The sequence below is a fragment of the Penicillium cataractarum genome, assembly GCF_028827025.1.
Source record: "Penicillium cataractarum strain IBT 29864 chromosome Unknown utg000001l, whole genome shotgun sequence".
In the NCBI taxonomy this organism is placed as follows: domain Eukaryota; kingdom Fungi; phylum Ascomycota; class Eurotiomycetes; order Eurotiales; family Aspergillaceae; genus Penicillium; species Penicillium cataractarum.
Genome location: NW_026622737.1, coordinates 2,722,807 through 2,734,771, shown reverse-complemented (window position 1 = coordinate 2,734,771; position 11,965 = coordinate 2,722,807). Strand labels below are relative to the sequence as shown.

Below are 11,965 nucleotides of genomic sequence, written 5' to 3'. Positions count from 1 at the left end.
GATCTGCGCGGGCGCGTTTCTGGGACACTAACTGCTCAGCTGTGTTGGCGGGATAAACAGCTAAAGAGAGGAAGAAAAACAGCAGCCGCCAATGAGAAGACGTCTACAGAGTGCTGGCACTTGTAAAGGGATGTCTTAAAAAACATCGGTGTTTTCTTCCCCAGAAGGCTGAGAGTGACTAAACTTCCAAGAGGTGGCTAGCCGGTTTGGTCTTCAAATGCTCTCGGCTTATTCGCTTTCAGTTTTTGGCCCCCATTAGCATCCAAGCCACAATCAGAGAGTTTGTTAAAAAAGAGTGTGATGACTGGCCAGCTTGGCAAGGACTGGAGTGTTTAGAGTTTGCCCTTTGTGCTGAAGGTCCCGACCAGTGGCTTCTTGACGTTGAGAATTATACATGTTACCCTTACAAGTGCATCGAATGACTGACTGATTATCATTTCGTTGGATCAATATGATCTTGCCAGTGTTTACCCATTCTTTTTTCTGGAGGACTTTCATCAAGAAAGATGGTCTTTTCAAGAAAACTCTCTTGAATACGACTAAACTAGATGGCTCGCAGCAATCGCCAGCCATTAGTGTTAGGTACTGTCCCAACAGTACCTGGCTAGAACCTATTCTTTCTACATAGGAATAGCTAGAAACCTCTAATTTAGCCTCACTAATTCAATGTCGTGAGCCATTAGAGAGTTCCAATCATGATCGAAGAACATGAAACTTAGTTTGATTCTTTGTACAAGGTTGTTCTATATGTTTGTGCAACATTTCTACGCTTGTTTATCATCTCTTCACGGTCGGGCCTTAATTTATATTCGTGCAGAGTTGAGGACTGCTAACTGTCTTAGCTCAGTGACTTACTTGCGAACCTGTCTAATTTCTGGTATCAATCAAGTAGTGTAGCTTCAGAGAATACAATGGCATTGATGAAAAGTACAATTTAGAAACCTCCATCCCTGTCGACGGCACACAGTTTACTACCGGTCGGCCCCTACTGCATATGCCCAAAAGTACACCAAAACACCGGTACGCTAACTATGTACCTCTTAGCGCAATCATAATGTACGGACTCTTCGGAGTGACTTGATACGGAGAGATTCTCCGTTCATAAAGTGCTCATTGCATGGTCCACACTTGGCACGTGGCTCTGCTAAATGAACTAAGATATCGGTTGACAGCGGGTGACGAGCCCGGCCCGCCCCCCCTTAATAATCCAAGATATTTTCCACTATTGAGAAGGTTAGCAAGTGCGCCATTTTCTCCTCACTTCACTTCCGACCGTGGAACTCTCGCTCTGCACCCCACGATAGGTTTTGATCATGGCCGATCAACGCATCGATGTGGTAAGAGAACATCCTCCAGTTGGCTCTATGCTTTGTCTGACTTGTTCTACCAGGACCCGAATCTCCACATAGTGCAGGAACCCGAAGCTACTCAGGATTTCGAGTCGTGAGTGAGAAGTAGTTCCCGAGAGGCGCGATTGAATAGTTGCTAATGACCCACAAGCGACACAACATCCATTGCTTCGCAAATAGCCAAAGGTCGCATAGAAAATGGCCGCAGGTACGGATAGTCTACCACCCTAGTTGCATAAAATAGAGCTGAATGAGATAGAACAGATACCAAGCATTAAAAGATGATGTTTACTGGTAAGAAAGTGTCCAGGAAAACGATAGGAAGGTTCTTCAACTAATCCTGCCTCATAGGAGCCCTTCAGACGAGCAGCAATTCGAAGCCTTCGAACTTGGGTAAGAAGCATTCCACATCGGTTTATTAGCAAGAGTTGTCTGACATGCAGATCCAGTCACATGGTATGCATTATGCTTGACTACCATCGACCCAATCCTCTATTCTCTGCTCCGATTGGGGAGAAACCCAAGGTACGACCACGGCACTCATACTTCATGATAAATGTTTGACTAATCGATATCATAGCATATCCTCGACATTGGAACTGGCAAAGGAAGTTGGGCTATGTAGGACTCGCGGCTCCTCGATGGCAAGACTGTGCTAATACATGGACAGAGATGTCGCAGATCAATATCCCGATGGTGAGACTTACTCTGCTTCAAGATATCTGACAGGCTTGGAGATTGACAATCACAGCTACCGTTCGCGGGGTGGACCTCTTCCCTCCCCCAGTCACCTGGGTACCCCCAAACTGCATCTTTGAAGTTGATGATATTCAAAAAGAATGGACATGGAGAGAGCCATTCGATTTGATTCATTTGCGCCAGTTGCTTGGATCATTCACCCCTGAAGGATGGAAAGGATTATATCAGCAATGCTTCAAGTGAGTCTCGATTACATCGCCCCGTGTACGCCTATGATTTAACATCGAACGCTCTAAATAGTAACCTGGCACCCGGCGGCTGGATTGAGCAAATCGAGTTCGATGTCCGAGTGAGGAGTGATGACGGATCTCTGCCACAAGATAGCGTGCTGGCCGGCTGGGGTGATAACTTCATTGGCTGTGGTGAACGAGCTGGCCGGTCCTTGACAACCCAGGAGACAATGCGAGCTGCTATCGAGGAGGCTGGCTTTGTCGATGTGCATGAGCGCCTCTACAAGGTGCCCATGGGGCCTTGGGCAAAAGATAAGCTATTGAAGGAGGTTGGCCTCCTCAACCAGCAGCACTGGAAGTCTGGTCTGGAGGGGTACGCTATGTGGCTACTTACAAAGTTCGGTGCGCCGTCTCCATGGACGAAGGAGGAGGTTGAAATTTATTTGGTCAACGTGCGGAAGGAGCTGAAGGATACTCGTATCCATGCCTACGGATATGTGTAAGTTTGTCCGTGAATATCAGTGTCTATCCATATACTGACTGATTTTACACAGCCGGCGAGTTTGGGCAAGGAAGCCAAGAGATGACCATATGATCCAGACACTGGCCAAAGCTCAGGAGTCATCGTGATACTTCGAGTGTACGCAATAACGCAACGACAGCCTTTGAGAAGATATTTTCATTGTGTATTAGCGACCGAATGATATCACCTGAAACATAGTTCCAGCATAATTGAAGAATCCCGTTTTCTTTTGAACTTTGTCATTTTCCGTTTTGACATGATGCGTACTGAGAATTGCCGCATACAGTAGTTATGCCTACAGCTGAAGAGCAGAAGCGAAAGAAAAGCTGCGATATGGGTACGAAAGGATCAATCCACCCCCTCCGCCCCCCAGCTGAAAATGTTACCTTTGATACCGGGAAGCTGAGCCTCCAATTACGGGATCAGTCTCTACTAACATCAATTGCGAACGCCAGGATCTAGATACACACCCACTAAATACTTTGCTTGGGTTGGTCTCCAACATGACCCGGTAGAAGAGCGAACAGATTGCCCAATCAGATAATACATAATCTATGCCTCGAAATTCACCGGTAATATCTTATAATTTTCGTGCTCCAATCAATCTAGTAGATCACTAAGCAGACCCCGTTTATTTCACTGCAGCCTTTCCTACTCTTTTCCCCAGCACATTCTGCAATGATCCCCATTTATCAATGCACATACAGGTCGTCTGATATATTCAGGTACTATTACTCCAAAAAGATTTAGCGATCATACCACTCGATTGTACAAGTTGCAGCCAGGAGCCTGGGCCGGGGGAGAAAACCAAGACAGCAGGTTTAAATGCGAATGCGAAGACCCATTCAATGCAAATCATCCGCCAATCTTGACACGCATAATCTTTCAAGGATACCCTCGGCATCTGGAGAATGCAGATGGTGCCCATAATAAGATTCAGTGGCATCTTTCCCAATAAATTTCTGGATGAGGTCACGGCCTCCAGGATGTTCATCCATAAAACCTGCCACATCGTAGACAGCCCCACCTATAGAAACCAACAAATTCCCACACTTAGACCGGCTTCGATACTCGTCCCAAGTTATCCGAGGTAGCTGGGATAAGGATTGGGTGTTGTGTTCGTTATAATATAGACGTTGATAGATGCCGCCCCTCTTCTGAATAAGACGAGCCCGCTCGATCTCACGGGGGCTGACCGTCTTTAGATCGAACGCCAATCCAAGTTTTCCCCATAGCCAGATAACCCATCTCGAAACGTTAGGCTCCCGCCATTCAACCCCGCTCCGATAATCAACGGGGAAAGTATGATGGAAATTGTGGTTACCTTCCCCGAGATTAAGAAAGCTGAGGAAACGGACATTCCGGGCAGTTGTTTTCGTAGAATATGGTTGACTCCCCGCCCAGGACGCATGGGCCACTGAATTGTTCAAAAAGGTGATTTGTTGGGTCACGACGACCCGAGTCAGACCCCCGTATAGCAGTCCACCCTTCCAGTCATTCCAGCCGTAATAAGCAACCGTGGTGGGAAGAAGAAAGCCAACTACTACAAGAATAGGGTAATATAATCGCTGCTGCCAAATGACCACTGGATCATCCTCGAGGTCCGATACGTCGGCTGGGCCCCATGCAGCCTCGTTAAGTCCAAGCAGCCAACCAATGTGGGAGAACAGTAGGCCTCGCTTTGCATTAGATGGGTCTTGATCTGTGTCTGTGTACGTATGGTGGGCACGATGGTGCTTTACCCACCACAGGATGGGCCATTGAACCTCTCCCGCACCAAAAGCAGCGAGCAAAATTCTTATGCCAATACATGCCTGGAACGACCGGTGGGACCAAAGTCGATGATAGCCTACGGCCGGGTTAGATAAGGTTAGGTATTTGGGGCATAGAAGACTAAGGGTGTAATATTTTCACTAACCAATCGTGATACTGAAGCCTCCTACAATGGCATGGCCGATGGTCATGATGACCGTACTCCGCTGGCAGGGGACATGTGGTGCAGCAAAATATAAAGCAACAATTGGACCCAGAAGAAATACATGAAGAAACCAGTAGAAATTCTGTCGATACCACTCGAGTTCATATCTCCAGGTATAATGAGGGGTTGGATCTAGAGTGGGCCGGTTCATCTTCTTCGTTGTGTCTGTGGTCATTATGGCGAGATCCTGGGATCGTGGAATTTCGTGGCTTTCCTACATAACGAGCCAAGTGTCAGTTCCAAAAAGCGGGGGTGGCCCTCTTAATGAGAGAAATTCGGTTTCCAGGACCCAACAAAAACCCCTTTCCCTTACGTTGCCAACTGCATATGATGCAGGGGGACGGAATGTACCATATATTGCTTTTTATCCCCGAGAGACAGATCACCAGAGTGGAAAGACAATAACGGTTAATATACGGAGTATACGAGACGGCTATTGACTGAGAAAGAGGTTAATCGGCGATTTAGCGGCGCTGTACTAGATTTTTAGGATGGTGTTGAGAGATCTGGGTTGTTAGGAAGGTTCTGGAGCCCTAGTGGCCATTCGCTCTCTCCTTACCATTACCCACGGTCCCACTGCAACTTATTCCCACGCCTTACTTCATTGACCTATGAGAGCACACTCAAAGTGTCGGAGAACGGTTGTAGGTACCTTTATGATTTTATCTTATTCTCGAACTTCGATAGTGTTTATTTAGATAAATCGCAGGCCAGGTCGGCTGATAGTTATGGATTCTGACGAATGTATACTTTACTGCCTGAAAGTTTTGGCCTCAGTTCGACTCGGAAATTTTTACGGTCGCACAGCAGCCTCAATTCATTCGTTTTATCTCGAATGAGATCCCCTATATCCTTTCAAGGATATTATTGTCATTGCGATTCTCTCCGAAGAGTTATACTTTGGATTCGTGATGACTCGACCCTATTGACCTCGACTACTCGGTCGTTTGGTCATGCGTCCTCCCGTTTACACCTGCATAGATTGCTCTGCAGGTTTGATGGTTCTTTCCAGGACCAGCGCTTCTTTGTCTTGTAGACCTATTTAGGTCTTTCTCTTTTCCCTTTCCTTCTTCTTCTCTAGATCCATCTTCATCATCATGTCTAGATAGAGACAATCGATTCAGATCTCCTTTTCCTGCTTCCTTGCGCTGGTGTCGATGACACCATCAATTCGTGTTGGCTGAAACTCCCCACTGGCGAAGACGATTCCTTAGTGGTCTTTCTGATATAGTAAATCCGCACTATTACTATAGCTCACTATTTATTACGAGAATCTGCGTCTTCTAGCAGTAAAGATTGATGATATCTTATTGGAAAGATAGGTAGGAGAGAGAATAGTCAGTTGACGAGGGGAAACGTCGATCAAGCCAATCTCGTTCGCGGATCTAGTGGTGCATCTAGAATTTCAGCATTGACCACCCGCCAGCGGGTGGTCAATGCCACGGGTAAGCCTTCGGGGGTGGATGTGGTAAAAGGAACGTGGAGAACGTGGGATATACGGGTCAGAGAAATCAAGATAGGTCTACTTCATATAAACTGCTCTTAGGCCTCGGAATATCTTATATCCTACTCCGGGTATCCACCTTGTTAATTAGAATCCCCGCCCGCGCCCGCAAACCTCCGCAAACACCGAAAGCTTAACAACCTTCTCAACTTTCAAACGCATCATGACATCTCACGCTCTCGCTTCCTGTTTCTTCTGCCGCCGCAGTAAGCGACGCTGTGACAAGAGCCTTCCAGCATGCCAACTGTGTACCAAAAAGGGCTTAAAGTGCAGCTATCCCAACAGACGCGGTCAACGTTCCGCATCGCCTGCCCGCAGCATACATGGTACAGAATCTGGCACTGATTCCGATTTAGGCTATGCGGGGCCTGTTGTACCGTCCAGAAGTACTGACTCCCAGTTTCAGTCTGTCTCTTCTTCCACTTCTTCTTCATTTGCTGTGACCACCGCCATTAGTTTCCTCGCACCCGATCTCTTCCGTGAGGCTCGATTAGAGATTCCTCGTCTGGATGTAGGCATTCCAGACGAAGTTGCCTTTCACCTAGGTGATAGCCAGCAGATTCGGGAGACAGCCAGCAAGTTCTTCCAGATAACATGGATGCCTGTCGTCTGTCGGAAGCGGTATTTAGCCGCCGTACTTAATCCATTATCCCCATCCCGACGACCAACAGCTTTACTAGCTCTGTGCATGAAGCTATGCTGCTTGTCAGTCCATGATGATGAAGTCCCAGAAAAGGCCGCGCTATACCAATTAGTCAAGAAATTTTACTCCGAAGTGGAGAGTACACGAGACTTGTGTGTTCAAGTCTTACAAGCAGCTATACTCATTGCGGTTTTTGAGATTGGTGATGCAATCTACCCTGCCGCTTATTTGACAGTAGGAGCTTGTGCCCGTTATGGTATCGCCATGGGTCTAGACAGGATCAACAAAGATCGTATGGGTGGTGAGCATAATCGTACAGAATCCTGGATGGAGATTGAGGAGAGGCGCAGAGCTTGGTGGGCTGTCTTATCCTTAGACCGGTCCGTCACTTCCTGTTCAATTTTCCTTTACTGGCTGTTCCGATATAGGAAATCTGTGATCCTCAGCAGCATATAACATCCCGAATTAACTTTTTTTGAATACAGATTCTTGAACTTCGCGAATCCTTCTCGGGTCTTAGCGACGGAAGATCCCACATTTACAGATTTCCTCCCCGTCGACGATGATAAATTCTATGACGCGGTCAGGCACCTCTTTCTTTTTTACAGCAAGTCTGATCGTATAGGAACCTTGTCTGACTTGGAAATACATCTAGACCTCGCAGTCGGAGGACGCGGTTCCCATATGCCAGGGCTACGTGTTCAAAATCGGTCATTTCGGCAGACTAGCCCAGGCAACGCACCTAATCAGTCAAGCCCTCGCTATCATCAGATCTTTTTCTGTCGTGTCAACAAACCTCGAAGAGAGCATTTTAGCACCAGAAACAGCCCAACTATGTCGCACGCTCGAAGCCTTAGTTCGTGCTAATGAAATGGAAATCACGGTCCGCAGGTTGGCCTTTTGCTGTCAAAGCCTGTTTTCTTACAGGTAAGCACTTGAAGCTCGTCGTTTGGAAGGGGGAAACAAGACCTTACTGATTCATGGCAGCGGTGTCTTCCTCCTTCAGGAAAGTTGCTGGGGACAGTTAGAGGTGCGATCCAAGCAAGAGGTGCAGCAGTATACATTTATCGAGACTCGTAATGCCATTGACACGCTTTGCCGACTTGCATCTGCACTCCAGCAAGGCTCTAATATGGTGGACCTACGGCACGGTCAATGTACATTTTTCTTGGTGGGTGTTGTGTATCAAGGACTTTCGGCACTTATGACTATTGGGAAGGGAAACCCGTCGGCAGAAGTCAAAGAGAGAATAACTACGTTAAGGTGGTTACTGCGACATATACGAACCCGCTGGCCACTCTCTGGTAAGTTTCTTGATAAAATGGCCTGAAAGAACGAACCGCTAATGGCAAAGAAGGCGTCTATGAAAGTATTTTGGATGCAAAAGAAGCCCTGTTGGCCGCGGAGGCGATATAAAGACAGCTGTTGTACCATAGAAGGGCATAGAGTAGATTGGGGACAAAAAACCGGACTCGTTTCATGCATATATAGCTCTATTTGACCGCTGTTGGATTACTAAAGACCAAGTCTAAGTAATTATACATCCTGGCTCATTTACATACTACCTACGATGATGCATGGTACTGAATAATCGATCTTAATTTGATTTTTTCCCTCTATGGGCGCTTTCTTGGCAGTTTCTCAGTGATTAGTAAACATCTGCCTCGTCCAGGTTCCAATGCCGCCCGGTTTGGCGCCCCAAGGCACGTCTCGCGAACCTCAACGGAAGTTGATTGCAGAAGTCATCGGTCCTCGGTGCTACTTCATATGCCCGCTATTTCTGTTGACACATCATACCTCGCAGACTTTGAGAATTATTATTCATCTCGATAACGAAACTTGAAATCAAGCTTGGTCAGCCTATGGGAAATGCAGGGCGTCATTGCGGACTTTGCGGGCTTTGCGGGCTTTTTGCGGGCATCGGCCCTGTTGTCGAATCCCCCCCTTGCAAACCCATCTTTTCATCAATCTGGGTTGACTTAAATTCAGCATCATTTCCGCTCCCACAGGCCCTTTCTCTTCAACTACACTCACATCATTCAAGATATTGAATCCATTCCACCTATCTCTTTTAATCATCTTCCAAAGTCCATCAATCCAAAGTCATGTCTCCAGCAACCGATAAACGGTCCATCCTGATTACTGGGTATGTAAATCCACCCTTTTTACCTCCTATGTGTCCCTAGGCTTACTTTACAAAGATGCTCTGAAGGTGGCGCAGGTAATGCGTTGGCATTGGAGTTTGCGGCCCAGGGTCTAAGAGTATTCGCAACTGCTCGGTCTCTTAAGTCGATGAGCAATCTTTCAGAGAGTGGAATTGAGACTTTCGCCCTGGACGTTACCGCTCAGGAAAGCATTTCAGCTCTAAAAGACGAGATTGCCAAACGCACCGGCGGGACTCTCGACATTCTCTACAACAATGCGGGCTCTAGTAAGTCTCTTTCCTCGTACTCGCCCATCCAATCTAAGCTTGCTTTTCGGACAATAGCTAAATCATTACATAGTGTATGAGGCTCCCGCTATAGAAGCCGATCCCAGCCAAGTGAGGAAAATGTTCGACGCCAATGTATTCGGTCTGTTCGACGTGGTGTCGACCTTTTCACCTCTCTTGATCGCTGCTACAGCCCACAAGTCCAAGTCCATGCCAACAATCATCAACGTCGCATCGATCCTTGCACGACTTCCATTCCCCTTCGCATCCGCATACAACGCAACAAAAGCCGCAGTTTCCGTTTACTCCGATACCCTACGGTTGGAACTCGCCCCTCTGGGTATCAGAGTCGTTACGTTATTTATGGGCGAAGTCTCCACCAAACTTCGGTCAGCGGATACTGTCAGCTTTGGACCTGACAGTTTGTACGCCGACGTTGAAGGAAAGGTCAAGGAGAGGACTGAGGAAAGCGCCAGAGTGTCCATGACACCGGCCGCTTTGGCTAAGCAAGTTGTTCCCAAGGTCCTTGGTAACAATGATGTCAGCTACATCTGGAAAGGCACAAATGCTTTCATCGTCTGGCTGCTTAATGCTGTAGGACCTCGGAAGGTCTTCGACTCGACCATGATGGGGCCTGTCCAGTTTGACGATAAGAACATGGTGAAACGGATATATGAACGTGGGCAGCGGTTTGTTGGGCTGCTGTGAGCAGCTAGGGAGACTCGACGGGACTCACATAGACAATACTTTTCTTATATCATTAATGCGCTATTAATTAATCTCTTTGCTTGTTTAGCTGAAAATTGACTGGAATTCTATTTCTCGCATCTTCTATTATTCTATCTAATTTTCAGTAACATAGACACGTCTATCTAGCGAATTCTTATACAGAGATTGACTAGTAGAAATATGCTGGCCGAATAAATGCACAGAAAACAAAACCCTTACCACTAGATGAAGGGGCTCCTCAGCTAGTAATTGCCAACCTGTACTAGCGGCTAGCGAAGCCCCAGACGCTCGACGGGAGGACCGTACGCAGTGCCATCGCTGCCTTTCGGGCCCAGGAGATGGGGGTGAAGCCCAACACACAAGCCGTGTTCGAGGGCAGTAATGACAGATATACCCCCCGGAATACCAGGGTCGCAATATGGGTTTATAGACTCGATGATTTAATTCTGCAATTCGTATTATGTATCGCATTTCGCTACGTTCTTCATCGATGCCGGAATCAAGAGATCCGTTGTTGAAAGTTTCAACTGATTTATCTAATCTGCTCAGACTACAATCTTCAGACAGAGCTCAATGGTGTCTTCGGCCGGCGCGGGCCCGAGGTATAAAGCCATGTCGCGAATTAATATGGTCAATTTGACCCATTAAACAACATACTACAATCTAAGGTTCGATCTAAGTACTCGGAAAACTCTATGTATTAACCCCGAGGCTAATCATTTGTCACTCCTCTTTCCCTTAGCTCATGGAGATTTTTCAAGACAGACCGAGGTCGCCCATCGTAATTCTTCGCCCTCATCCAAGCCTCCAGACTAGGAATTCGAGAGCTATGAATACGATCAAGCAACGCCATATTGCGAGTGGCTCCTTTACCCTCGCTCCAATAGCGCCACCAAGCCGCGAAATTCTCACGCCAGGTCATGAACGACTCGTCGCGGGGCACGTCAGGGCTGATAGCCCAGTTTGAATAAGCTCCTGGATACGGCTCTGCCTTCACTAGATACCCTTCCAGAGGTACACGTCTGTGTATGCCTTGTTTACCAGTCACTCTGGTAAATGTGGCTGCAATCTCGGTAAAGCTGACTTGATCCGTCGCCACTTCAAGGTCGAGGCCAGCAGACTCAGAGGGATTGTCAAAAATCCAGAGGCTATAGGCTCCAACATCATCGAGGGCAATGAGTGGGATTTTACCATCCGCTACGCCAGGCCGGTTCATTAGTAACCCGTCCAACTGTACCTGGATGAGTGAAAAACTTACCTGCTGGATTCTCCCAAACAAACGATCCATCAGCTTGCTCTTCAGGAACAAACATCCCATCAAAGAGCATATCCATGTATGGGCCCGTGGTCAAAAGTGAAGTCTTCATGGTAGCTTGTCCATGACTCAAGATCAGATCACCAATTCGGCCCTTGGCATCATTATGTCCCCAGTGATACCTCTCATCCCACCCAGCCTTTCGAAGAGCGTAATCGGTATTTGCAAAAATGTAATGCTTGACACCATGGTGCCGGGCAATTTCATATGCTCGGACACTGTAGAATAATTCGCTCTTTTCGCCAATTGTAAACCCATCCAGGTTTACCCATGCTCCGTAGACACCAGTGAAGGCAGCGTGAAGGTCCTTCTGGTTGTCCTGTGAGCCTTGGAGGAGTGTCACATTCGGCAGAGCAGCTAGTTTTGTAGCTTGGCCCGAGGCTGAGTTTCGAGTCAATAATCGGACACCGTAGCGACCACTCTCGGAGAGTGCTATGAATCTGTTAGAATAAAATTAAGTTAAGACTCCTTGGTGAAGGACGTACCCTTGACGACAGGACTGCCTTGGGCACCTGTTCCTCCAATGACGAGAATCAACTTCCGATTTTCCATGTCGATATTGAA

The 11,965-nt window shown here is 47.2% G+C and overlaps 5 protein-coding genes across 5 annotated transcripts; 3 read left to right on the top strand and 2 right to left on the bottom strand.

Moving 5' to 3' along the window:
- Positions 1-1,313: 1,313 nt before the first annotated feature.
- N7496_000942 (class I SAM-dependent methyltransferase) lies at positions 1,314-2,908 on the top strand (the record flags this gene model as incomplete). Its single annotated transcript, XM_056693873.1, has 11 exons — positions 1,314-1,337; positions 1,391-1,443; positions 1,501-1,557; positions 1,614-1,643; positions 1,701-1,742; positions 1,799-1,874; positions 1,930-1,970; positions 2,020-2,045; positions 2,101-2,287; positions 2,349-2,777; positions 2,833-2,908. The coding sequence occupies 11 exons, from the start codon at positions 1,314-1,316 to the stop codon at positions 2,906-2,908; spliced, it is 1,041 nt and encodes a 346-aa protein (XP_056560602.1).
- Positions 2,909-3,646: 738 nt separating this feature from the next.
- On the bottom strand, positions 3,647-4,765 carry N7496_000941 (acyl-CoA desaturase; the record flags this gene model as incomplete). Its single annotated transcript, XM_056693872.1, has 2 exons — positions 3,647-4,650; positions 4,720-4,765. The coding sequence occupies 2 exons, from the start codon at positions 4,763-4,765 to the stop codon at positions 3,647-3,649; spliced, it is 1,050 nt and encodes a 349-aa protein (XP_056560601.1).
- A 1,681-nt stretch (positions 4,766-6,446) lies between these two features.
- N7496_000940 (Zn(II)2Cys6 transcription factor) lies at positions 6,447-7,382 on the top strand (the record flags this gene model as incomplete). The annotated part of the gene is made up of 1 exon (XM_056693871.1): positions 6,447-7,382. One exon carries the CDS (start codon positions 6,447-6,449, stop codon positions 7,380-7,382), a length of 936 nt encoding a protein of 311 aa, XP_056560600.1.
- A 1,649-nt stretch (positions 7,383-9,031) lies between these two features.
- N7496_000939 (short-chain dehydrogenases/reductase) lies at positions 9,032-10,065 on the top strand (the record flags this gene model as incomplete). The annotated part of the gene is made up of 3 exons (XM_056693870.1): positions 9,032-9,072; positions 9,128-9,357; positions 9,431-10,065. The coding sequence occupies 3 exons, from the start codon at positions 9,032-9,034 to the stop codon at positions 10,063-10,065; spliced, it is 906 nt and encodes a 301-aa protein (XP_056560599.1).
- A 733-nt stretch (positions 10,066-10,798) lies between these two features.
- On the bottom strand, positions 10,799-11,953 carry N7496_000938 (uncharacterized protein; the record flags this gene model as incomplete). The annotated part of the gene is made up of 3 exons (XM_056693869.1): positions 10,799-11,283; positions 11,345-11,833; positions 11,887-11,953. 3 exons carry the CDS (start codon positions 11,951-11,953, stop codon positions 10,799-10,801), a joined length of 1,041 nt encoding a protein of 346 aa, XP_056560598.1.
- Between the last annotated feature and the right edge of the window lie 12 nt (positions 11,954-11,965).